The sequence below is a fragment of the Balaenoptera acutorostrata genome, chromosome 16 (genome assembly GCF_949987535.1).
Source record: "Balaenoptera acutorostrata chromosome 16, mBalAcu1.1, whole genome shotgun sequence".
NCBI lineage: Eukaryota > Metazoa > Chordata > Mammalia > Artiodactyla > Balaenopteridae > Balaenoptera > Balaenoptera acutorostrata.
Window position 1 is genome coordinate 65,987,155 of NC_080079.1, and position 27,665 is coordinate 66,014,819.

Here is a 27,665-nt window from a genome sequence, read left to right on the forward strand (position 1 = left end):
TAACTATGGTTATATTGGGGGTGGAGGCACTTTAAGTAACTAATTTTCACCACAGTCTAGCAAAGAAGGCCCAGCAGAGATGATGAGCTCTTCAACTAGAACAGTGGTACTGGGATAGATATAAGAGGATGTCTTTGAGATATTTAGGAGCCATTATCAGCAGGATTTAGTGATTGATTAGAGAAGCTGTGGATGGATGAGTAAAAAGTCAAGGATGAGTTACTTTTGGTTTAGGGTTGGTTGGTGGGGATAGTAACTGACAGAGAATACAGGACTGTTGAGTACACTGATTTTGAGGTGCCATATACAATCCAAGTGGATGTGTCTAGTGGGAAACTAATATGTGCTAGGATACACAGCGGGCCTTCATCAATGTATATTTTGCTTTTACATTCTGATAGTTTAGGGAGATAGGCTCAGGCTAGGTAAATTTGGTCTAGCATCTGTTGTTAAAACTGGAATGAGAACTTACTAACTTACAATGAGGAATAATGAGAAATATAATTCAAACAGATTGACTGCATCTTGTCCCTATGTTTTGCAGTGGCTGCTTCTGAATGTTATATATAAAAAAATTATACTTTACAAGGTAAGTACTAGGGTTGTAATATACAGCATGATGACTATAGTAATATATAGCATGATGGCTATAATTAACACTACTATATGATGTATGAAAGTTGTTAAGAGAGTAAATCCTAAGAGTTCTCATTACAAGGAAACATTTTTCTTTTTTTGCTTTCTCTTTTTATTGTATTTATAAGAGGTGATGGATGCTAACTAAACTTACTGCAGTAATCATCTCAGAATATATGTAAGTCAAACTATTATGCTATATACCTTAAACTTACACAGTAATGTATGCCAATTATATGTCAGTAAAACTGGTAAAAAAAGAAATCATACTGTATTACTTAGTATTGCTGTTAACAAATTACCCTAAAACTTAGCAGCTTAAAACAACAGACTTTTATTATTTCATTGTTTCTGTGGGTCTGAAACCTGAGGGCAGCTTAGATGGGTGCCTCTGGCTCAGGGTCTCTTATAAAGCTGCAATCAGAAGTGTCAACTGGGGGCTTCCCTGGTGGCGCAGTGGTTAAGAATCCGCCTGCCAATGCAGGGGACACGGGTTTGAGCCCTGGTCCGGGAAGATCCCACATGCCGTGGAGCAACAAAACCCTTGAGCCACAACTACTGAGCCTGTGCTCTGGAGCTTGTGAGCCACAACTACTGAGCCTGTGTGCCACAACTACTGAAGCCTGTGCGCCTAGAGCCCGTGCTGTGTAACAAGACAAGCCACCGCAATGAGAAGCCCACGCACTGCAACGAAGAGTAGCCCCCGCTCGCCGCAACTAGAGAAAGCTCATGCGCAGCAACGAAGACCCAACGTGGCCAAAGATAATAAATAAATTAATTAAATAAATTAAAAAAAAAAAAAGTGTCAGCTGGGCCTGCAGTTACTCAAGGCTCAACTGATGGAAGATCTGCTTCCAAGCGCCCTTACATGGTAATTGGCAGGCCTCAGTTTTTTGGGTTTTTTTTTAATGATTTAAAGATTTTAGAATAGTTGTAGGTTTACAAAAAAGTTACAAAGATAGTATGAAGAGTTCCTGTATACCTCTCACTCAGTTTCCTTTGTTGTTAACATCTTACATTCTATGGTACGTTTGTCACAAGTAATGAACCAGCATTGGTCCATTGCTATTAACTAAACTCCATACTTTATTTGGGGTTCACTCGTTTTTCTGTAACATCCTTTTTGTGTTCCAGTATCTGATCTGGGATGCTAAATTACATTAGTCAACATTCTCCTTAGCATCCTCTAGTCAAGTACTTTGTAGAATATCCTTCAGTTGGAATTTCTCTGATATCTTTGCCATGATTAGACAAGAGTAATGTGTTCTTGGGAAGAAGACTACAGAAGTAAAGTGCCATTCCCCATCACACCATATCAAAAGTATATGCTGGCAACATGACTTATCACTGATGGTGTTACCTTTAATCACCTGGGTGAGGTAGTGTTTGCCAGATTTCTCCACTGTGAAGTTGCTTTTTATCCTCTTCCTATGGTCTACTCTTTTGGAAACAAGTCACTGAGTGCACCCACACTAAAGGGGTATTTAAACTCCATCTCCTGGAAGCCACTGCAAGGAGAACTCCGCGCACGTCAACCAAGAGTAGCCCCCACTCTCTGCAACTAGAGAAAGCCCGCACGCAGCAGCGAAGACCCAACGCAGCCAAAAATAAATAAATAAATTTATATAAATAAATAAATTCCATCTCCTGGAAGAGAGAGTAGCTAGATAAATTATTTGATATTATTCTGTAAGGTTTTTCTTTCTTTCATTCTTTCATCTTTTATATATGTCAGTACAGACTCACGGATATTCATTTTGTACTTTGGGTTATAATCTACTACTACATTACTAATTTTGTTGCTCAAATTGTTCTTGCTTAGGCCACTGGGATCACTTTCAGGTTGGCTTCTATATCCCTTTGACATGCCCCTATCCTTTTTATTTTTTGAGACTGCCTTACTTTCTGGTACTAGAAGATGCTGCAGGCTCATCTGGTATTTTCTTTACCCTGGCCCTAGAATCGGCCATTTCTCCAGGGAGCTTCACTTCCTTTTATTATTGGGGAATGTTGTTTAGTTTCCACATTTCCCAAATTTCCTTTTTCTTTTGTTATTAAAATGTGATTTTATTCCATTGTGGTTGAAGGACACACTTTGTATGATTCCAGGCCTTTAAATTTATTGAGACTTGTTTTATGGGCTACCTAACATGGTCTATTCTGGAGAATGCTTCATGTGCACTTGAGAAGGATGTGCTGTTTACTGCGATTGTGGGGTGTACTAGAGATGTCTGATAGGTCTAGTTGGTTTACAGTGTTGTTAAATCTTCTTGTTGATCTTCTGTCTAGTTGTTCTATCCATTATTGAAACTAGGCATTGAAGTCTCCAACTATTATTGTTGCTTTGTCTCTTTCTTCTATTCTGTCAGTTTTTGCTTCATGTGTTTTGGGGTTCTGTTGTTAGGTGCATATACGTTTATAACTGTCATATATTCCAGACAGATTGATACTTTTATCATTATAAAATGTCATTCTTTGTCTCTAGTAACAAATATTGTCTTAAAGTCTATTTTGTTTGTTATTAGTATAGTCACTCCAGCTCTCTTTTGGTTATACTTTGCATGGCATATCTTTTCCCCATTTTTTTTACTTTCAACCTATTTGTGTCTTTGAATTTAAAGTTTGTCTCTTATAGAAAGCATATAGTTAGATCATGTCTTTTAAAAAAAATCCCTTTGATGGGAATTTAGTCCATTTACATTTAATGTAATTAAGGTGGGGTTTAAGTCTGCCATTTTGCTATTTGTTTTCTATATGTCATGTCTTTATTGTTTCTCTATTCCTCCATTACTGCTTGCTTTTGTGTTAAATAGATATTATATATATATGAATATGAATATTTATAAAGAACATATGTATATGGCTATTATCAAAAAGAATACAAATAGCAAACGTTGGCAAGGATGTGGAGAAAAGGGAACCCTCATACACTGTTGGTGGGAATGTAAATTGGTGCAGCCACTGTGGGAAACAGTATGGAGGTTTCTCAAAAAACTAGAAATAGAACTACCATATGACTCAGCAATTCAACTTCTGGGTATGTATCTGAAAAAAACCAAAAATACTATTTTGAAAAGATACATGCACCTCAGCGTTCATAGCAGCATTATTTACAATTGGCAAAATATGGGAGCAACCTAAGTGTCCATCAACAGATGAATGGATAAAGAAGATATGGTATATTTATACAATGGAATACTACTCAGTCATAAAAAAGAATGAAGTTTTGCCATTTGCAACTATGTGGGTGGACTTGGAGGGTATTATGCTAAGTGAAATAAATCAGACAAAGACAAATAAGTTAGACAAAGTTATCGCTTATATGTGGAATCTAAAAAATAGAACAAACTAGTGAATATAACAAAAAAGAAACGGACTCACAAATATAGAGAACAAACTAGTGGTTATCAGTGGTGAGAGGAAGGGGGGGACAATAATTTGGTTGATAAATGGTAAGTCATGATGATAAGATGAGACCTGTAAACTTTAACAGAAAAGTGAAAAATTTCCATCCAAAACAGTGGGTATTTAAACATAAATGTAGTTGAAGAAATTAGAACGAGTCTAAAAATATTTGAACAAAGGAAGTGTTTCAGAGCTTCTGTTAAGTCTAGGAAATATGGGTAAAAGTAAACACAAAGGGGCTTCCCTGGTGGCGCAGTGGCTGAGAATCTGCCTGCCAATGCAGGGGACACGGGTTCGAGCCCTGGTCTGGGAAGATCCCACATGCCGCGGAGCAACTGGGCCCGTGAGCCACAACTACTGAGCCTGCGCGTCTGGAGCCTGTGCCCCGCAACGGGAGGGGCCGCGATAGTGAAAAGGCCCGCGCACCGCGATGAAGAGCGGCCCCCGCACCGCGATGAAGAGTGGCCCCCACTTGCCGCAACTAGAGAAAGCCCACACACGAAAACTAAGAGACCCAACACAGTCATAAATAAATAAATAAATAAAATAAATAAAGTATTAAAAACTATTAAAAAAAAAAAAAGTAAACACAAAGTAGCTGAATGCCATATATATGTGTGTGTGTGTGTATGTGTGTATGTGTGTATATATATATATGGTCTTAGTAGCTAAATGAAACTAATTTAAAAATAGATTTTCTTCCAAATTTTATTTAAAAACTTATTTTACTTATAATTTGTAGTTCTTTTTTATACTCATTTTCTTTTCACCAGTAAGTAGACAGTGTTCAAGTACACTTTGAATGCCAGTCTGTGCTCTATTAGTAAGTATTTACATTTTCAAAGAACTAAAATGGCATTTATTAATGAGTATCCTTGTTTTGAGGCAGTAGTCATAAGCAAAAGCTAAGTGGATTCTTTTATGCTAACAGCTACAGAATAACAGAAATCAACTTTCTGTTGTCTGTAGCCACAGGAGACTGTAAACAAGCTAAGACAGTTACAGAGGGACAAATAAGCCTCAGTGTTCCTAGGCATACCCATGGGCAGGTTTAATGACTAAGCTATTTGAACAAGGGAGGTTTATGATTTCCCTACATTTACATGGTAAATGGAACCAAGATTAGAATTCAGGAAGGTATCTACTGTGTTCTCAAAAACAAACCCAGTGGAACTCCGGGGAAGGTAGTGGGACAGGGAATTGTCCAATGGGATTTTAGTTTTTTCCGTACTATTTTATTGTTTATAACAAGTTTATATTCCTATACTAATTTGATGATTCAAAACTAAAGAGTTAAAAAAGAGAAGTATGAATAGTTGAGAAATCATATGAATTTATAAATGTATGTATTTATTTTTGGCTGCGTTGGGTCTTCGTTGCTGCACGCGGGCGTTCTCTAGTGGCGGCGAGTGGGGGCTACTCTTCGTTGCGGTGCGCGGGCTTCTCATTGCGGTGGCTTCTCTTGTCGTGGAGCACGGGCTCTAGGCGCGCGGGCTTCAGTAGTTGTGGCTCACGGGCTCTAAAGCGCAGGCTCAGTAGTTCTGGCGCATGGGATGCTCCACAGCATGTGGGATCTTCCCCGGCCAGGGATCGACCCCGTGTCCCCAGCATTGGCAGGCAGATTCTTAACCACTGCGCCACCAGGGAAGTCCCGGAATCATATGAATTTAGATTTATGATCTTGTACCCTCTGGGGGTAATTTATTTCTTTTTAACAGCATATTTGCTTGGCATTATTGAGGGACATGTAAAGCCACTCTAGGTGTCCAAACGGAATGTCAATGAACCTAGAGAAGGATAATTTAAATTATTTGGATCATTTGAAAAACACCGGGCTGGATAGTTGCTCAGAGCCCAGCCTGATAGCTGCACCTGAGGACCAGCCATTTGACTGGATGCCAAAATTTGTGCAAGCCCATTTACTGGGTAAATAAAGGCAAGTTGCTCAAACTTTACCTGCCTCAAATTTTCTCTCAGCAATTCAGGGGGACGTTAAGCCTGCCTTTTCCTTATAGGAATGAAACCAAAATTAATTTTAAGGGGAGAGAGAGAGAGAGAAAAAAAAAAGGACATCTTCAAAGACAAATTCTAGATTAGATCCGCAGAGTAGAGGTGTATGGCTCGTTCGTGAGATTCTCTTCTCTCCCTGGTGCCTAGCGTTGGAGTCTGCCTGCCACACAGTAGCTGTTGAACTGAACTTTGGACTTCTGAACCCACAAAGATAAAGAACAAATCATGAACATTGGCTCCAGCAGATCTTTATAGCCTTATCTCCACCCTCTCCTATCCTCTTGCCACATCTATTTCCATACTGAATTGCTTACCTTGGGATTAATCCATAAACTCTGCCCAAGATGCCTGTTCCCACCCTATGGAACTGCTGGACATTTTTTTGTGTATGTTTTTGGACCCATTCAAATGTCACCTCATCTCTGGAGCTCCCTCTGACTGTCTCCCGGGCAGAGTTATTGCTCTCTCCTTGTGTTCATAAGCATTGTATCTATATCTTTTTCTTTTATATTTTATAATTTTTACATTGGTCTCCTCACTGACTGAGAATACCTTGACAGAGAGTTAGTGACTTGTTCATCATTTTATCCCCCAAATCTAACATGTGCCTGGTGTTTAGGAAATACACAGTAATTTTTGAAAATTAAATTGTTAATGTGAACCCTATGTTAAGCATAATTGGTTACCATAGAGCACAAACAGGAATATTAATCAATTAAATGAATAAAAATACTTTTTCTACCCTTTGAGAATAAAAATTAAATTTATAAAATACATTTTAGAAAGACAGTTTTAATACATTTATGGTGTTAGAAACTTCATGCTCTTTTTGTAGTGATTCTCCAAGTATGGCATCAGCATCACTTGGGAGCTTGTTAGAAATGTAAATTCTTGGGCCCCACCTCAGACTTATGAAATAAAAAATTCTGGGCATGGAGTCCAGCAATTTGTGTTTTAATACATCCCCACAGGTGATTCTGATGAATGCTAAAATCTGAAAAGCACTGTTCTAGAACAAATAAAAATGCTTAAGAAACTTTCACACTTGACCAAGAACTCTTTTTACTTAATCAGAAATCTTGTTTAGTTTTCATACATAGTACAGTTATTTAGTGTTTCTTGTACCAGGGTCCTTTGTATTCTTGAGTGTCTGCAAATTCTAAGAGAATTTTTAAACTCTTGAGTTTTCATTTCAAAGATGGCTAAAGTATTTTAACACTTAAGACAAAATTTCTCTTAGGCAGTAGTAGTTTACAATTTCATGGAACTAAGATTTTAGTTCCTTAAGTAAGAGTTCCTCAAATTCTGGTCCTGGGATATATTCTAAGGCATGGTGGTTAACAACATGGACTCTGGAGTTAGACTATTTGGGTTCAAATTTAGTCATTGCCTAAATGTGTGACCTTGGGCAAGTTACTTAAAATTTCTGAGCCTCTGTTTATTCACCTGTAAAATGGAAATGGAGATTATAATAAGGATCTATCTCATGAGATGCTCTGAGGATTAAATGCTCTTAGAACCATGTCTAGCACATAATAAGTGCTCAGTAAGTATTTACTATTATTGTTCTTGGAAATTTGTGCAGCAGTTAGGATTTTGCTGGGCTGCAAGTAACAGAATATTGGATTGTGTTCATTTCCTATTGCTGCTATAACAAATTATCACAAATTTAGTGAGTAACAATAGCACAAATTTATTATTTTATAATTCTGAAGGTCACAAATCCAAAATAGGTCTCACTGGGATAAAATCAATCTTGATCTGGGACTTCCCAGCCTCCAGATTGTGAGAAAAGAAATTCTGTTGTTTAAGCCACTCAGTCTCTGGTTTGTTATGGCATCCACAACTGACTAATCCAGATTTGTTCCTTCTAGAGGTTCTAGGGGAGAATTTGTTTCCTTGCCTTGTTCAATTTTTTTTTTTTTTGGCCATGCTCCATGGCATGCGGTCGGGGAACTTCCCTGACCAGGGATCAAACCCATGCCCCCTACATTGGGAGCACGGATTCTTAACCACTGGACCACCAGGGAAGTCCCATCTTATTCAATTTCTAGAGGCTACCTATATTTCTTGGCTTGTGTCTCCTTCCTCTGTCTTTAACCCAGCAGCACAGCATGTTCAAATCACTGCCTTGAACTTTTCTGCCTCCCTCTTCCACTTTTAAAGATCCCTGTGACATTGAGTCCACTGGGATAATCCAAAATATCTTATTTTAAGGTCAGTTGGAACTTCCCTGGTGGTGCAGTGGTTAAGAATCCACCTGCCAATGCAGGGGACACGGGTTTGATCCCTGGTCTGGGAAGATCCCACATGCTGCGGAGCAACTAAGCCCGTGCGCCACAACTACTGAGCCTGTGCTCTAGAGCCCACAAGCCACAACTACTGAGGCCACATGCCACAACTACTGAAGCTCGCACCCAAGAGCCCGAGCGCCACAACTACTGACTGCAACTACTGAAGCCTGTGCACCTAGAGCCCGTGCTCCGCAACAAGAGAAGCCACCACAATGAGAAGCCCGCGCACCGCAACGAAGAAGTAGCCCCCACTCACCACAACTAGAGAAAACCCGCACGTAGCAAGGAAGACCCAACGCAGCCAAAGATAAAAATAAAATTTAAAAAAAAAGTCCTGCCTTCAAATGTTAAAAAAAAAAAAATCAGTTGATTAGCAACCTTAATCCCATATGCAACCTTAATTCCCTGCTGCCATGCAACATAGCACATTAACAAGTACTTGGAATTAGAATGTGGACAACTTTGGCTATTTCGGCCATTATTTTGGCTACTCCATGGACTGGCAATAGTTTGAACCTTAAGGATATTTGCTGTCTACTTAAGTCTGGAAGTAGGAGGGTCTAACATTGATTTAGCAGGTTAACTACATTGTAAAGAACCTATACTATTTCTTCCTTACCTAGTTTGTTAGCTTTTCCTCTTCGTATTTGTCACCTCATGGTCAAAAGATGATCGTTGCATTTCCAGGCATCAGCAGCATATTCAAGACAGGAAAAAGAGGAGGGGGAAAAAGTGGCTGTCCATTTTCCTTTCCCGTCTGCCCCTTTTATCAGAAAGCAAAAGATTGTCCCTAGAATCTCTCCAGCAATCTTGCTCTAAATGGGTCCTATGGCCATCTCTAGCTGCAAGAGGATCTGGAAGAGGGAGCATCTGGCATAGGAGAATGAAATCATACAGATTGGCTTAGACCGTTTATGATACATTGATGGGGCCGGGTGCATTGCCTCCCCAAACAAAATCAGAGTTCTTTTAGAAAAAGAGAAGTGCAAGTGTGTGTGTGGGAGGGGTGGGGTGGAGAGGGGTGGTTGTCAAACAGGCAAATGACATTGGATATTAGAGTCTTGGAGAATTTTTCCCTTTAAAGAATGTTTTCACTTGAGAAACAATGCAGTATTTCTAGAAGCCTGATAAAGTACTTAGTTGTAGAATTTTATTTTTCTGTACCAAATTAGAGCAAGAAAACAAGACTATCTGAAGAGACATTTTTTTTTTTAATTTTTTAAATTTATTTATTTATTTATTTATTTTTGGCTGTGTTGGGTCTTCGTTTCTGTGCGAGGGCTTTCTCTAGTTGTGGCAAGTGGGGACCACTCTTCATCGCGGTGCGCGGGCCTCTCACTATCGCGGCCTCTCTTGTTGCAGAGCACAGGCTCCAGATGCGCAGGCTCAGTTATTGTGGCTCACGGGCCCAGTTGCTCCGCGGCATGTGGGATCTTCCCAGACCAGGGCTCGAACCCGTGTCCCCTGCATTGGCAGGCAGATTCTCAACCACTGCGCCACCAGGGAAGCCCCTGAAGAGACATTTTTAAAACATAAACGTAATTTATGATCTCTATAGAAAACTTAAGACAGTCTTTTCAATATAAATTTTCTCATCCAATTGAACACATAGCTGATGGCTGAGACCAACGGGGCTGTAGTTCAATGAGGCTAAAAACTTGCTCCTTTTGGCAGACCTATGATTTCTGAAACAGTGTCAATTCTATTTATGAAAACTATGCTTCATTGTCAGAACTTTAATTTGTTTCTGGTCTCTATTCAATTTTTCTAAAATAATAAAGGCAATCTATAATAAAATTTCCAAATAATTACATCAACAAACTGCAATGTACTGTCAATAATGGTGATGCTACTGAAACTGAAATGTTGGCTGGCAGATGATACCATGTTGAGAAGCCCTAAGTATTTGCTAGTCAGTGTATGAAAGTTCAGTTGTGATGCATGCTCAGTATATTATTTACTTAATTCAATAAACATTTATTGTGTCAGGCACTGTTCTAGAAACTGAGATTTTAGTAGCAAAGAAAAACAAGAAGAGGTTCTGACTTTATGCTCTTTGCAGTCTGGTTAGAATAATCCAAGAAACACAAATGAAAATTCAAGGTATTTTTAAATCTATCAGATCACCAATAGTGGGGCATTCTCATATGCTAAGCTGATACACTCTTTCTGAAGATAAATTTAACTGTATGTGTAAGTTAAGATGTCTGTACACTTTGACCCAGGGATTTGGTTTTTGGGAATCTATTATAATTAAAGAATCAGAAATGCAGGCCAAGATTTACAGTCAAAAAATTTGATCACTACATTATCTTTACAAGTGAAAAATTAGAAATAAATACTCACCAAAGGGGAAATGGTTAGATAATTTATAGCATATGCATGAGCCTATTATCTATTAAAACGATGTTTTTGAAGCATTTATACTCATGCTATACTGTTAAAAGGGTAAAAATTATGATTAAAAACTGCATATCTAAAATAGTAATAATGTTATTGCTTGGAGGGCAAAAGGTGCAACCTTACTGAAGTTACTGAAGGGAGTCAAAAGGTACAAACTTCCAGTTGTAAAATAAATAAGTCCTGGGAATGTCATGTACAGCATGGTGACTATAATTAACAATAATGTATTACATATTTGAAAGCTGTTAAGAGAGTAGATCTTCAAAATTTCATCACACACAAAAAAACCCTTTTTTTGTAACTTTGTATGGTGATGGATTAACTAGGTAGTTAATGATTGTGGTAGATCATTTCCCAATATATAAAAATATCGGATCATTATGTTGTACACCTGAAAGTAATACATCAATTATACCTAAAAAAAAAAAGGCAGAAAAAAGTAGGCATTTGGCAAGAAAGTTAAGCAAAACACTTGTATAATAAATTAAACACAAAGAAAAGAAAAAGAAACCTGTAGGCCTGGGAGCTGCCTAGTGGGCTGGTGCCAGGTGTGGCCGCCAGCAAGGCGTCCCACTGTTATTTATCTTAATCTTGAGAACAAGAAATACATGTTAGGATAGGTTAATTTCTTTTAGATTTAAACAAAGCACCTCCTAATTTGCTGAATTTTTTAAAAGTTCTATAACTTTGGGAGGGAAGAATCCCTCCATGCCTATGACAAAACCCATGCTTTCTAGTAAAGCAAAGGAAACACTGAGAATGTTTAACAGAATTTCTCTCTGTAGGGCATGAGAATACAGGAGATCCCCTCCCCACCCTGCTTTTCTATATTTTACAGGTTTTCAGTAAAGAGAAAGTGTTATAATGAAAAGCTTTATTTTAACAAATCTATATCATGAGTTAAAAAGTTTCCATCTGCAGATTTATAAAATAACACAAAATTAAAGCATGAGGCTCCTTTGACTATGTTAAGTCCAAAAAAAGTTATTGCTGATTTACATGGTTATGAGTCACTTTTTGATTTTCCAAGCTTTTTAAAATGGGCATTTTAAAAATATATAAATTTATTTATTTTTGGCTGCGTTGGGTCTTTGTTGCTGCGCACGGGCTTTCTCCAGCTGCGGCGAGCGGGGGCTACTCTTCTTTGCAGTGCGCAGGTTTCTCTTCATGCAGAGCACAGGCTCCAGGTGCACGGGCTTCAGTAGTTGTGGCACACGGGCTTAGTTGCTCCGCGGCGTGTGGGATCTTCCCGGACCAGGGCTCGAACCCGTGTCCCCTGCATTGGCAGGAGGATTCTCAACCACAGTGCCACCGGGGAAGCGATAATGGGCATATTTTTTATAATTAGAAAAAATGCATTATTTTAAAAGGGCAGTAATATTCATTGGGAAACTATAAGCAACATATATGCCCCTTGAAAGTTTCATGCACTTCATTAAAAACATAGCCTAATGTAGTTTTGGCTACTCTAAGAATATGATTATGTTGTTAAGTATATGTACACTATGAAAAAAAATATTCTATTAATCCAGTATTTTAAAACAAATTCAATTTAGAGGCTTAAAATCAGAGGATCACTTTAAATGTAGGTGTGTTAGAATAATTGCTTGACTTTGTACCTGGAAAATGCTAGTTGCTTCTGTACATCAAGTAAAACATTAACTTTTTGATATTTTGCAGCAACAAGCATGAAAGCAGGCTACCAGCAATTTTGAGAGCTTGCAGAAACAGCTTGCAAGGAAAATGAAGCTCCCTATTTTCATAGTAGATGCATTCACAGCAAAAGCATTTCATGGGAATCCTGCTGCTGTGTGCCTCCTAGAAAATGTAAGTAGTATTTTGTTTTGAAGTGCAGTGCCTCAAATCCTAGATTCCTGTAGAACCAAGTATTTCCTAAAAAAAAAAAAAAAAAAAAAAAAAAAAAAAATCAGACCCACCTAGCTGTGTACCTCTCTGGTTTGTGTTCTTTGTCAAATGGTATCAGCGATGTTCATGTCTGCAAGTTGATTTTGACCAAATCATATGATGAGACTGCTTACACCTAGATGCTTAGGTCTAGAGAAATGAAGATTCATGTAAAGAAGAACTAGAGCCAATTAAAAAAAAAGTGGGGGGGGATTTCCCTGGTGGTCTGGTGGTTGAGACTCCCCCCCACCAAAAAAAAAAGAACTCGAGCTCCTTGTAGCCTCTGTGTTTTCATTTAGTTAGCACCAAATGGGGAGGAGAATGAAATTAGATGAGTTTTATGTGACTGGACATGGCTGATACTACATTTAGCTTAAAAGATTCTAGCTGGATATTTTTAACCTTACCTATAGTTCAGACAATTAGAAATTCTTTTCAGAACCAAAGATAAGACATTTTGCAAGGAATTAAGTAATTTAGTAGAAAGATAGAAGGAATTAAGCTCTAACATAGGGAGAACTCAGCTTACTGAAAGTCTCATTTTAAAAATGGCTCTTCAATTGGATAAGTTTTAACAGAAGAGTTAAATTTTCTTTGACCTTAGATGCTTTGTGTTTTTACCTGGGTATTAGGAAACAAGCCAAGGTACGCTTCCACTCAGAGCAGTTAGTACAAGAGTAGATTTTCTAAAAATTACTTCAGGAACACAGTAAGCAACTGATGATCTTAAAGGGCAGGAATAGAAAGGCAGAAGTAGCGAACACGGTGGGGAGTGGGGGGAAGGGGAGGGTGGGATGAATTGGGAGATTAAGTCTGACATAAATACACCACCATGTGTAAAATAGATAGCTAGTGGGAACCTGCTGTATAGCACAAGGAGCTCAGCTCTGTGCTCTGTGATGACCTAGATGGGTGGGATGTGAGGTGGGGGAGGTCCAAGAGGGAGGGGATATATGTATAAATATACCTGGTTCACTTCTCTGTACAGCAGAAACTAACACAACATTGTAAAGCAATTCTACTCCAATAAAAAAATAACACATTAAAAAAAGTCTTATTAAATTGGGGCCTTTGAGTGCAAACATCAAGCTGGCTGCAGATTAAAATCACCTGAGGTGCTTTAAAAATTCCTATGCCCAACCAATCACAATAGAATCTCTGGGGGTGGGACCCAAGCAGCACTGTTCTTTAAAGCTCCCCGGGTGATTCTAGTGTAAATCAAGATGGAGAATGGCTGAGGTTTTACTGAGACAGGTGAATATTGTTAATTGAGTCTTTGGTATACCTATTTTCTCCGTCAAATGGAGCAGCAAAATGGTGATCAAGAGTCCTCATCTTACCTTGGGCTTCCCTGGTAGCGCAGTGGTTAAGAATCCGCCTGCAAATGCGGGGACACGGGTTTGAGCCTTGCTCCGGGAAGATCCCACATGCCGCGGAGCAACTAAGCTCGTGTGCCGCACCTACTGAGCCTGCGCTCTAGAGCCCGCGAGCCACAACTACTGAAGCCCCTGCACCTGGAGCCTGTGCTCCGCAACAAGAGAAGCCACCGCAATGAGAAGCCCGAGCACTGCAACGAAGAACAGACCCGCTTGCCACAACTAGAGAAAGCCCACGTGCAGCAACGAAGACCCAACTCAGCCAAAAATAAAATTAAATTTAAAAATTTAAAAAAGAGCCTTAATATATTTGCCCCATGTCCCCATGTAATATTCTTGAAGAGTTTTAGAAAAGTTTTGAGTGATTTATGTACTCAGTTTCACCAGATGACAAGAATCAGTATTATTCTTCAATTTACTCCTTTTTACCTCCAGTACAGTCACTAAACTCCAGACTTAGGATCTCTCTCTCTCTCCCCTCTCTATCTCTCCATTAAAATATATTTTGCATGTTATTTATATATTTGGAAAAGCTAGGAAATAAAAATTTAACCAAAAACTTAGCATAGTTCAAAGCAATATGCTTTAGTACGAAAGGAAGAAAGAAAAAGAAGATGAAGTCTATGATCCGTCTGGGGATGCTTTCTGAAGAGTCTCTCAATTCACTTCTGTGCCTTAGACCTGTGAGACCAGGCTAATTTGATGGCCTGTCAGGGACAACTGAATAGATATCTAAAGACTAGTTTGCTAGTTTTCTATCCTGTGGACACAAGAATCCTGCTCTCCTGGAGGCTAATCTAGCACTTTCCCCAATGCGTAATCAATAAAAATTAAAATGGAGGTATAAACTGTTGTTTCCACCCTTGGATTCTTTTACACATGGCTGGAGATAGTGGACACCTGAAACACCTAGAGAGAACACAAGTGAACTCAGGAAAATATCATAGACAGATAAGTGCTAAACCTTATAATGCTGACCACAATTCAGTAGGTGTTCAGCCTGTCATTTACATAGTCTACAAATATTTGTTGACATCTACCGTGAGCCAGGTTCCAGGGTAGGGACGGGAGGTATAGAGATCAGTAAGTTTGCCTGTCCTTGAGGTGCTCAGAGTCTAGCAGGGGAAATACACTTTTTTTTTTTTTTTGGAAATACACTTTTAAACCTGATCATTTTCCCATAGTTACCACAGAGGCTGAAAGACCAGGTACCGGATACCATGGGGACTCATGCCAGGTCCCATGGGGATGCAGAGCATGGAACAACATTGGATTTTTATGGGGGAGAAAATGCTTCAGATTTTAAGTGCAGGGCTGCAAAGGAATATTCTTTTTCATTTTGTTTAAAATTATTTAAAATTTGACTGAGATGAGACTAACTATAGAAAAAGTTGGTGGACAAACTAAAGACTAGGTAATTGTACTTTGAGCTTTTGGAATACTTGATAAGAGACTGCTGGAAGGAAAGGAAAAATTCTGGGTAACAACATTCCCAGAGCTTCTAGAATATTCTAAAGTTTTGTTTTCCTTTCTAGACAAGTCCATTTTAAAAATTTTCACATGAGGAACTTATAACACTATACATTAGGTGAAAGCAAAAACAGATTAAGGGCTAAATGGAACATGAAACAGACATTTGAAAAAAAAATTTTTAATTTCAAAAAATCGATGGTGGGCTTCCCTGGTGGCGCAGTGGTTGAGAATCTGCCTGCTAATGCAGGAGACACGGGTTCGAGCCCTGGTCTGGGAAGATCCCACATGCCACGGAGCAGCTGGGCCGGTGAGCCACAGCTGCTGAGCCTGCGCGTCTGGAGCCTGTGCCCCGCAACGGGAGGGGCCGCGATAGTGAAAGGCCCGCGCACCGCGATGAAGAGCGGTCCCCGCACCGCGATGAAGAGTGGCCCCCACTTGCCGCAACTAGAGAAAGCCCTCGCACGAACCGAAGACCCAGCACAGCCAAAAATAAATAAATAAATTAATTAATTAATTAAAAAAAAAAAATCGATGGTTTTCTCAAATGCCTGACAATTTTACAATAAAGATGATGTAGAGACATGGAAAATGTATAGAAACAATTTTTTTTTGGTAATAAATTTATTTATTTATTTAGTTTTGGCTCTGTTGGATCTTCGTTTCTGTGCGAGGGCTTTCTCTAGTTGTGGCAAGCGGGGGCCACTCTTCATCGCGGTGCGCGGGCCTCTCACTGTCGCGGCCTCTCTTGTTGCGGAGCACAGGCTCCAGACGCGCAGGCTCAGTAGTTGTGGCTCACGGGCCTAGTTGCTCCGCGGCATGTGGGATCTTCCCAGACCAGGGCTCGAACCCGTGTCCCCTGCATTGGCAGGCAGATTCTCAACCACTGCGCCACCAGGGAAGCCCTAGAGACAATATTTTAAAAAGTGAAATAGATACATTACAATGACAGCTGTGTAAAAACTATAGGAACTCCTGACCAACTATTGGAATAGGTCAGAGGGCTGTGGTAGTGAAAAGGAGTGGTACTTTGTTTATTTTTCTTTAAACCATCTTTACTGTTTAGTGAAAATAACCTCAACAGAGGTAAGGAGCCATATTTATTCTCCTTCATATTCTAACAAAACCTTAAGGTTTTTGTTTTTGTTGTTGTCGTTTTGTGTGTGTGTGTGTGTGTATGTATGTGTATGTATGTGTGTGTCTGTTTTTAGGGCAGGGCTTCTCAATAGCAGTGTTATTGACATTTTGGACTGGCAAGTTCTTTATTGTGTGAGGCCGTCATGTGCATTGTAAAATGTTGGGCAGATCCTGGGCTTTGACCCACTAGATGACAGTAGTCTCTCCTCCTCCCCCAGACATGACCATCAAAAATCGCCCCCAGTTGAAAACCATTGTTTCAGAAGATACCTTCTCTAAAGAGAGGCTTATCCTGGAGTTTTCCTGTTTAAATTATTCATAAAAACAACTTCGTTGTGTGCCCAGTATATTTATTTATCCCGATTCAACTGGCCGTTACTGGCTGTCTACCATAAGCTGAACACTGTGCTAGGATCAAATGTAATATTCATATATGTGTGTTTCTATTCTTTTAAACACTGCTAATCATTTCTAGTGACAGCAAGGAGGATCGGCTTCACACTTTTTTTTTTAAAGTTTTTATTGAGTCTGTTACAATATTGCTTCTGTTTTATGTTTTGGTTTTTTGGGCCCTGAGGTATGTGGGACTCTTAGCTCCCAACCAGGGATCGAACCCGCAAACCCTGCTTTGGAAGGTGACCTCTTAACCACTGGACCGCCAGGGAAGTCCCTGGCTTCACACTTTTAAAGAGGAATGCTTAGTTTTAGTTCCTAAAGTACTTGCTGTTCTGGTTTATCTGGTTAAATTTAGGGACGACCAAAAGCCCCTTTTACAGCTTGGTGGGCTATATATTTAAAGAAAAACAGGTGTATAGCAATGCTGTGTTCAATCCATGCTTTAACTCATGTGCAGTGGCCGTTTCCAAACTTGCTGCCCTTCCTTAGAGAGAGGATCACTGGCTCAGTGTGACCATACTGGGTCAGAGGCTCCTGGGGTTTCTAGAGGGTTACAACCTCATATCTCATTTTTATGCCCAGAAAAAATGATGCAAAGTGCAGAGAAGATTCTTCTAGGACGTTGAAGTGTTTTCCTTTGCTATTTGAGGGAAGAGAGCAACGCAAAGGAAGAGGAAATGTTAATGTGGGAATTTCTGCTTCCCAAGTATCCTCACTGGCTTCTAGAACATAACTCTCAGCTTTGAGGGCAGTGACTTCAGGCAAGTTCAGCCAGATACATACTGTGCTAATTTCTTTTCATTTCACGCTCACAACCACTCTATGAGTAGGTCTTATTATTATTATCCCCATTTTACAGATGAGAAAACGGAGGCAGAAGAAGGTTAAATGGCTGACTTCAGAATCCCACCCCAGGTCTGCCTGACTGCAGGGCCCATGCTTTTACTCTTCATTGCGGTGCGTGGGCCTCTCACTATTGCAGCCTCTCTTGTTGCGGAGCACAGGCTCCAGACGCGCAGGCTCAGTAGTTGTGGCTCACGGGCCTAGTTGCTCCGCAGCATGTGGGATCTTCCCAGACCAGGGCTCGAACCTGTGTCCCCTGCATTGGCAGGCAGATTCTCAACCACTGCGCCACCAGGGAAGCCCAGGGCCCATGCTTTTAACCCACTGTACTCAATACTAGACTAGATGTCCTCCCCTTTTATGTGCTCCCACGGCACCCCTTCCCAGTTGATAACATGCATCACTCTTGTTGTAATTCATTCAGTGCCTGTCTCTCTCACTACTGTACATTCCATGAGATCTTAATCTATTCTGACTTGTTCCAACACACAAGGCCTAGCACATGGGAGGCACTAAATAGATACCTGTTGAGTGAAAGTGAAAATATTATAATCAGTGATATTATGGCAAAATTTCCTTCTAAGAGTTCTAGTTAGCCAACAATTATTCATCTTTTGTTCTCATTGGTAGGGTGGGGTGGGCAGGGTATGCAAAGTGAGTATGTGCTTTGGGTTTTGTGATGGAGCTGGAGAGACTGAGCATTCATAAGATCCATTGGAAGCAACTGAAGATGGCCTGCAGTTTGAGTGCTGCAATGTGTGGACATAACTTTACAATCGGAAATCCAAGTGCCTCGAAAGGAATCTTGATCCTAGCACAGTGTCCAGCTTATGGTAGACAGCCAGGAATTCCTCAAAAGGAATTTCTTCCTAGATGATTTAGAACTTTCTACATCCAAGTGCTTTTCCATTGCTGGAAGGAAAGCAGAGGGACAAATAAACAGAGCAGGACTGTCCTGTTTAGGCTGTCATATTTCTAAACTGCCACAAGGTGGGAGTATTTTAAAACTTTACTCTGATTTTCTGATCATTAATGTTTGGCGGGCCGTATAGTGATGGAATCTCAGTGTCCCAACGCAGTACATTGGAAGGCAGAAAAACAAACATGGCTCTAATTTTGCTGCTGGAAGCTTGACTCATGTGAAATTGGCAAAAGGAAATGGATATTAAAGCAAGAGAACTAACAGTTATCAGTTTGGTTTGAAACTATTATGTGTTACATTTAAAAATAAGCTTGTAGTGTAAAATGGAAACATTATTGGAACCAAAATTCAGTATTTTGAATGAATGTAGTCTCATTCTTTTTTTCCTAAAGCTCTCCAAGTTGAAGCAATATTAATCTTCTCATGATTCACCATTATTTTGATCTTTGGTTCCAGTGTAGAAATTCAGCCACGTGTGGTGCACATTGAGGGCTGCTAGTGTCATACTTTCTACATTGTCTCTGGCCCCTCAGGCAAATAACAGGTGCATTTTCAGTGTTCTGGGGCAGAAATTGCACTTACAGAAATTCAAATTGTAATTGGTGAAATGTACCAAAGCAGAGAAAATTAAAGAGTTGATGGTCAGTGAAGTGTGTGTTTTTAGCTGATGTGCAAAAAAGCCCATTTGCAGAGGAATCTATTACCAATAGATGGTGAGCTTGGCTACAATGTGAAGTGCTTTAATACTTTTAGAGACTCTGGTCCCAAAGATCAAGGGAAGCAAGAGGCAAAGAAAGAAAGGACAAGGATAGGGAGTTTGGCCAGATGAGATACAGAAAGGACTGGCAGGCACCGCAGGTTCCTGCAGTCAAGGAGGCAAATCCAGGCTTTTCTTCATCAACCTTCAATCACCTTTGAGGCCTGTGACTGCTGACTCAGCACTGGGGAATTAAATGGCTCTGAGTTTCTCTCAGGTGTTATATGCACGGGCAGGTGGGCCAGTTTCCATGGGGAACATTCAACAGGCCACTCACTGCGAAGCGCTTGAGTTCACTTCTGAACATTGTTGCCTTGTTGGCCTCAGCAGCACCCAACCCCCTCCTCTACTCAGGTGGGACTTCTCACTCCCCAGGCCCACAGGTGCCCAGAGGTGTGACATGTGCTCATTCCACTTCATTCCTACCATCCTAATTCTCCTTACCTTAGCTTACAGAATCGAGTGTCAAAGATTTAACAGAAGGAGGAAGAAGTGAGGTCAAGTGATTTGCCCAAGAAGCGTCCCCAATACAAAGCTTTTTGCCCACATTTTCCTGTCCAACTCACCAAAATCTTCCCTTTTTCTAGGTCCACATCAAGTCCTCACCTTTAAAGTCCTAGAGTACTTAATGTCAAAATCCATTGCTGATTTCTGTATCTATCTTGACTCCTCCACTGAGAGTCTCAGGCCCTTGACCACAGGACCATATCTTACACACCAGGGCTCCCCAGACTTTAATGTGTGCACGGCTCACCTGGTTTCTGGTTAAGATGGAGATTCTGATTCAGAGGGTCTGGGGCAGGGCCTGAGACTCTCCATTTCTAACACATTCCCTTGGGAATGGTGCTGATGCTGGTGGCCCAGCATGGCACTCCGTGATCGATTCTGCTTTCAGGAGTCCATTTTACCGGATAGACATTGGTTTTCTTGCCTGCAGCCTGTTAAAGGGATAATAATAATTTCCTTGTTATGGGGAGGCAGTGCAGTGCGGCAGGTTAAAGCACTGGCTTTGAACCACTCAAAAAGGTAACGTTTATCAAGTACTTACTATGCATCAGGCACTGTGATGAGCACTTTATATGCATTATTGGATCAAATCTTTTGAAAGAAAAACGTTAAGTAAAAAACAAACAGAAAAACCCATTGTGTTATTTTTTCAGAAAATAAGTATCTATGTCTTAAGTGATTTCTCTTTCTGTAGGACTACAGAGCCTCTACAGATTTTTAATACAGAGCTCCTTTAAGAAAAGCTTAGTAAGTCTCCTGTTAGGATTTTTACATCAGCTGATATTTTAAAAATCATGACTGATTTTTCACAACTGCTGTTTTATGCCTTTTTTTTCAATACAGAAACTTTAATAGGTAGACATATCTGTAATGTTATATGAGTATATGGAAAGTGTTTCAAAAGAATTTGAATCAACTAAAAGACAAGGGTGTTTAACTTGCATAACTCAGATAAGCGAATTATGAATTTATTAGAATAAAGTATAATTCTTATTTATGGGTTTCAGGAGCTCAAGAATAATAAGTTTTGCCAAAGCAAAAATACATTTGTCTTGAGATTTCTTTTTTTTAAAATAACTTTTTATTGGAGTATAATTAATGTCTTGAGATTTCTTTAGAATTCAAAATCTAAGTAGTGATCATTTTGTTGATTAAAAAATTGCTTTTCATTCTCAAAAAGAAAATTCATGCTTCAGCCCATTTTTTTCCCTTGAGTTAAGAGGAATGTGTGTATGTGTGTGTATGCATGTATATGTATGTATGTGTCTTCACAATAACCCTTTGACCTAAGTACTATTATTCCCACTTTAAAGGCATAGAAGCTGAGGCTGCAGGAGGTGAAATGACTTGCCCACTCTTGCACTGTTTCTAGGAGCTGACCCAGGATACAAATCCAATTATGTCTGTTTCCAAAGCCCACTATAAAAAATTGTTTTATTTTGAAAAATTAAAAAACTTAAGAAAAATTTCAAGAATGAACATCTATATACTTTTCCTCTAGATTCACTGGTTCTTACCATTTGCAAAGCCCACATTCTTAATCACTCTACCATTTATTAGGCGTATTGTGTTCTTAGGATATTACACAAACTTTCTGTGTTTAATTTGTTTATCTGTAAGTGGATAAAAATATCTATATTGAGGGTTTTTTTTTTAAAGATTTATTTATTTTTATTGATTAATTGATTGATTGATTGATTGCTATGTTGGGTCTTCGTTTCTGTGCTAGGGCTTTCTCTAGTTGTGGCAAGCGGGGGCCACTCTTCATCACGGTGCGCGGGCCTCTCACTGTCACGGCCTCTCTTGTTGCGGAGCACAGGCTCCAGACGCGCAGGCTCAGTAATTGTGGCTCACGGGCCCAGCCGCTCCGCGGCATGTGGGATCTTCCCAGACCAGGGCTCGAACCCGTGTCCCCTGCATTAGCAGGCAGATTCTCAACCACTGCGCCACCAGGGAAGCCCTATTGAGGGTTTTTAAAATGAAGGGTAACTGGATAATTATTCACTCAGCAAATACTTATTGACCTCCTTCCATCCCAGGATGAATAAAAGCATTGTTCCAAACCAGGGCAAAGCAAGGTAGCACAGTTGGTGCTCTCATAGAGCCAGAGTCAGAGGTGGGGGGAACAGACATTAAAAGGACATAGCAAGTAATTTCAGGTGCTCTAAGCACGGGGGAAGAGACAGAGCAGTCTGGAAGGCTTTCTGGAGGAGGTGACCTCTGGCCTGAGGCCTGACTCATGAAAGGGAGTGAACTGTGCGTAAATGGGGGCAGAGTGGTCCAGCCTGCTCAGAGTGGGCACCTAACATCTCTTCATCCAACAGGAAAGAGAGATTGTGGAGTTCCCATTTGCAGAAATTATTTTTAGAAGAGAACACATGCTCACAGATAGACTAGATGATAATCTGACAACGGTAGCCCAGGCCGGTAGGTTTTCAGAATCTGTTCTAGCTTTTAACCTCCACCGGTCTTCACATGGTTGCATGCATGGATTTCTGAAAAACCATCTTTATAAAAGTGCCTTGAATTCCTTGGTGATTATTTCCTTTTAGGCATGTAACTTTTAATATTAATAAACTGTTATTTACTAGTGGCAGCTGCTGTCCAAGGAAGTCTGATTTTTGTTTCTGGAGTCTCAATAACCTTTTGTTTCTAATTTAGAAATTGGATGAAGACATGCATCAAAAAATTGCAAAGGAAATGAATCTCTCTGAAACTGCTTTTATCCAAAAACTACACCCAACTGACAACTTTACACAAAGTAAATACTCTTTTTTTTTTTTTTAAACCATTCCTGAATGGCATGAGAAGCTGCTTTTCCAGTGGGGGAATGATAGTTAAGGGAAATGTCCATGTACTATTTGCAGGCAGATAGGAGGGAGAGGGGGAGCTTCTAATCTGGTTCTCATTTCATCTGTGGGAGCAGGTGTTGGTGAATTTGAGTGTTTCAGCTCCAGATCTAGCACTCGGGGGCCCTAGGAGGCTTGCCTAGACTTTGCTCCTCCTTTCCCAACATGTTTCAGTGATGAATCATGCTAATGAAATATTTAGAAAAGAATAAGAAAATGAAAAGTTTACGACCCCCTTGTATGGGAATGATCTCGTCTCTCTTTGGTTTTTTTCTCCTCTGAAGGTTCCTGCTTTGGATTAAGGTGGTTTACACCAGTGAGTGAGGTTCCTCTCTGTGGCCACGCTACCCTGGCTTCTGCAGCTGTGCTGTTTCACAAAATAAGTAACGTGATTTTCTTTTATGAACTTACCATTTAGCAAATAGCAAATATTTTAAAAAACTCTCACACATTCTTTCCTGTGAACCAAAGTGACTGGTATAAAGACATTGCAAAGTTTCTTTCATGCGATTTATTATGCAGAAACAAAAACAGCAAGCTTCTACGACACTTTGATCTTTCAGAGTATGTGCCATGCATGTTGGAAAGCCCTGGTCATTGTTTCCTGGAATGCCATTTTCTTCTAAATAGGAGCTCTCTGGTCTCTGTGACACACACAGGAGCAGAGCTTGCAAGGCAGAATTGTTGTCTAACATGATATGACATTGGGGAACCAAAAGACATACTTTGCCCCAAATAGGTCCCCACCCACATTGAAATTCATTTCACAATGAGAGCTATTTTACTCTGCATTTTAAATATTAATGAGCCCCAGCTGTATACATTTACCCTGTGAAGAGAGGATGCAGCACCTTAATCCTACCTGTTTCCATCTCAGCTACACTTAGTATAATAGATAAAGATCAGGGCTTTGTGGGAATGGGGCAGAGAGATGCCTGGAAATGTCCTAAAAGTGGAGATGGAAGCAGCCATGAATAAGTGTAGACAACAAACAGAAAGTTAAACAAGGAAATAAACAGGATGATATGACAGAGGGGTAACTGTGGGGAGTAGGGTGTTGGAAAAAGAAGTTCTCTGGGGGAGTAACTTAGATGGGGCTGATAAGGGAAGGTGTTAATAGGTCAAGTTTGCCCAGAAAGCAGACTCTGAGACACACTGGCATGCCAGAAGAATTGGGGGCAGTGTTCTTGAGATCAGTATTGTTAAGGGAGTAAAGAAAGCAGAATTGAACACAGGGAGAAGTTGAACTGCAAAGTGGTAGCACCAAAGAAAGGCCTGATAGTCCTCCACAGGGTGGGCCTAAGGTTCGATGAGAAAATGCTTTGTAAATAATGATGTCTTACACCAATTATAATGAGAAGAATTCAACTTTGGGTTTCAGAATGTAAATTTTATTCTGTGAAAGTTAATCAGCAGTGCTGAATTTCCTCACCTTTGAGATATGGTTAAGTATTACAGAAATATTAGGAAAGAGAAAAGAATTAAGTCACAAATCTTTGTTTTCACTAAAAATGTTACCCACACTGAGATAAGTGGCCCAAGTTGTATCAGTAACGTGAAGGGATATTATATCAGTGTTGGTGATCTAATCTTTAAATCAAGATTTTATGTATAGTTTGGTTTGTTTATGGTAAGCTTGATTTGTTCGTCTCAGACTGTTGTACATAACCTGTATGTTCTATTTGTCATCCCTTTGGCTTATCTTAAACTAGTAGAGTTTATAACTCTATAGTATTATAGGGGGATAGTTAAAAATCTGCATTAGAAAACATTATAGCATCCCTATGAGCTATGTTTAATTATTACCCCCAATTTATTGGTAAAATGAAATTAGTATAGTTTTAATTATTACCCCATTTTATTAATGAGGAAATTGAGGTTTAAGGAGATTAAATAATTTTTTCAAAGGCACAGCATGATGTCAAGTCCAATCAGTTATGTTCTTGGTTCTCAAGTTAGAATCCAGTGAGAGTTTTCTGCACTTAGGACCCCAGTAACCCAAACCTGGGACCCCTTTACTGGAAAGGACAACACTGCCAGAGAATCTAAGACTACATAACAGTGATCAAAACAGACATGCAACTATATAACAATGTTTATTTTCCTATTTCTTGATTCCTTTCAAAAAGTTTTCTAGTTGACAAAATAGAATTCTTTTTTTGGCCAGAAAACATGAATAGCACCCTAACCTTTGTCACTCTGAGTGGGGAACTAAAGGCCAGAAGAGAAGAGGACGGTATCGTCCTGGACCTGCCTCTTTATCCAGCCCATCCCCAGGTCAGCTCTTTTAAATTTTTTTTTTCTTTTGGCTGCCCTGCACGGCTTATGGGATCTTAGGTCCCCGACCAGGGATTGAACCAGGCCCTCGGCAGTGAGAGCATGGAGTCCTAACCACTGGACTGCCAGGGAATTCCCAGCTCTTTTTAATTATTGCCATAAACTGAGAGCTTTCCTGTTTTACAGTAGTTTTGTCTTTTTTCCCAATCTAGGACTTCCATGAAGTGGAGGAATTGATAAAGGTTGGTGAAAAGAATCAAACCTGAGCCGTGTGATTTGATCATCTGTTATCGTTTGAACAAAGATTCGGTACTATTTGATCTCAACACATAGGCCTTCTACCAGTACAAGTGTTCCATTCTAAGCTTGGTTGAATACTGCACTGTGCATTTGAGATTTGAATTTTAATATTGAATCTAGGGACTTCCCTGGTGGTCCAGTGGTAAAGAATCCACCTTACCATGCAGGGGACGGGTGTTCGATCCCTGGTTAGGGAACAAAGATCCCACATGCCTCGGGGCAACTAAGCCCGTGCGCCTCAACGAGAGAGCCGTAGTGCGCAAACTACAGACTCCGAGAGCCACAACTAGAGAGGGAAAACCCACACGCCACAACTAGAGAGAAGCTCGTGTGCCACAACTGGAGAGAAGCCCTTATGCCGCAACAAAGACCCGACACAGCCAGAAAAAAAAAAAAAAGAAAAATAGTATTGAATCTATTTAGTGAGAAGGTTGACCAGTTTTCCCTGACTCTTCATTATCCTAGCCTCCGTGGAAAGGTGGGGGAGGGGAGACTGTCGTGTGTCAGGCTGAGAGTGAAAGAAAAGAGTGGAAACTGCCTGGCAGCTGTCGGTGTCCTGATGTCTTTAGTGGAGAATACGCCTGGGATGACAGGGCTGTGCTTTGATGGAAGAGAGCAGGAAAGCATGGGAACCTCGACAGAGAAGACAAGATACGTAGACCGGCCTCCTCACAGGGTCTGTGTGGGGATGGGGCTTGATGATGATGATGGTGATGATGACGATGATTACAACGAACATTTTTGAGTCTCCCCTGTGCAGTGCCACGCACTAAGTGTTTTAATGTATTATCTCATTTAATTCTCACTGCCACCCAGTGCAGCAGGCACTACAGTTGTCTCCCAGAGATTCCAGAAGGCCAGAGCAGCCCTGCATGGCCAGGTGCTTAGTTTGTAGAGCAGGAAGGGCCCAGGTCAGGACCAGGCCAAGGGCAGCCATGAGAAAAAATGATTCTGCAAAATGGCGTATTATGGTATTTCTCAGTGAATTTTCAACTCAGCATTTGTAATCTCTTCAGTGTTTTGCTTCAAGTTTTCAGAGTATAAGCAAGTATCATGGATTCTGATTTTACACTCAGCTCTACCTATGGCTTGAGTTTTGGGAGACAGGCCAAATTCATAAATGAACTACTTTAAGCGTATTGGCAAGAAAATGGAAAATATTCACAGTGGTAGACCTTGTTCGTGGTAGAAAGAACTTAACCTGATCTCTCTAAGCCTCAGGGTCGGCATTTGTAAAATGAGGATGATGAAGGGTTATTTATTGTGAGTATTGTCATTTTGTGTTCCTAGAAACTGGCAATAAGATTCTCAGCTGAGAATTAAACTTTCAAATTGACATAAGAATCCATGCAGAGAAGGGCTGGATGACCCTTCAGAGAGACTGAGAGGCCCCGGAGAGCAGATGAGATCGGGCTGTAGGAGTTCCCATTTCTAGAGAAGGGGAACATTGGTCAGCAGTGGTCACAGAGGCAGACATTCCAGGCATCACCCATGGCAGAGGGAGTCTAGGCCATAGGACCTAGAACACCTCAGTCCCTAAAGAAGATTAGAGAACCTGAAGCCACCTAGTGACAACCAGACAACTACCATGTAACTCTTGTCTGTTCTGCCGGCAGCTGGTGGTGGTGCCACAGGATGACTCGGAGGGGCTTTTGTCCCCACATAATCTCCCTCAGCACCCCGAGCCAGCAAAGACAAGACAGACATACAGTGTCTTAGATATGAGCGAGGCTATGTGCAGCCCAGTAAAGGGTGAATCAAGGTATCTCTAGAAAAGGTTGCTACGTTCTTGATCTGTAGCATACAGTCTACGTGAGAACAGGGAGCTTGCCAAGCAGAGCAGCATTGAGACAAGTGCCCTAGTTCCCACTTCCAATCAGACTGCTGGCCCTGAGTCCTTCCCATGTGGAAGCTTCTAGTTACTGCTGCAGGAACTCCACATATTATTTCATTTAATCCTCACAACACCTCCAAGAGGCAGGCATGAAGCCCCCACCTCTACAGATAGTAGACAGTAGTAATTCAGAGCTTTGACTCCAGGGCCCCTCAGACCTGGGTCAAGGTGTGTGTGTGTGTGTGTGTGTGTGACCTTGGGCCTCTGAATCTTCTTATCTGTGGGGAAAATACCCACTTGAAGGAGTTGTGTGTTGAGGCACGTAGTAACACGTGTGAACAATG

The 27,665-nt window shown here is 40.5% G+C and overlaps 1 protein-coding gene across 7 annotated transcripts in view; it reads left to right on the forward strand.

Annotated features, from left to right (window-relative positions):
* PBLD (phenazine biosynthesis like protein domain containing) overlaps window positions 1-27,665 on the forward strand; it is a 39,512-nt gene that overhangs the window by 4,815 nt on the left and 7,032 nt on the right. For 4 of the 7 annotated variants that reach the window (XR_009005584.1, XM_057530370.1, XM_057530369.1 and 1 more), the window contains exons 2-7: window positions 545-589; window positions 12,429-12,575; window positions 22,723-22,822; window positions 23,195-23,293; window positions 25,078-25,187; window positions 25,400-25,429. Coding sequence is in view for 6 of the 7 variants with exons in the window: in XM_057530370.1 (XP_057386353.1) it covers window positions 12,492-12,575; window positions 22,723-22,822; window positions 23,195-23,293; window positions 25,078-25,187; window positions 25,400-25,429 (423 nt within the window). In the remaining variant the exon portion in view is untranslated. The remainder of the gene's footprint in view (window positions 1-544; window positions 590-12,428; window positions 12,576-22,722; window positions 22,823-23,194; window positions 23,294-25,077; window positions 25,188-25,399; window positions 25,430-27,665) is intronic. The other 3 variants (XM_007167799.2, XM_007167798.3, XM_007167796.3) reach the window with 1 other exon arrangement.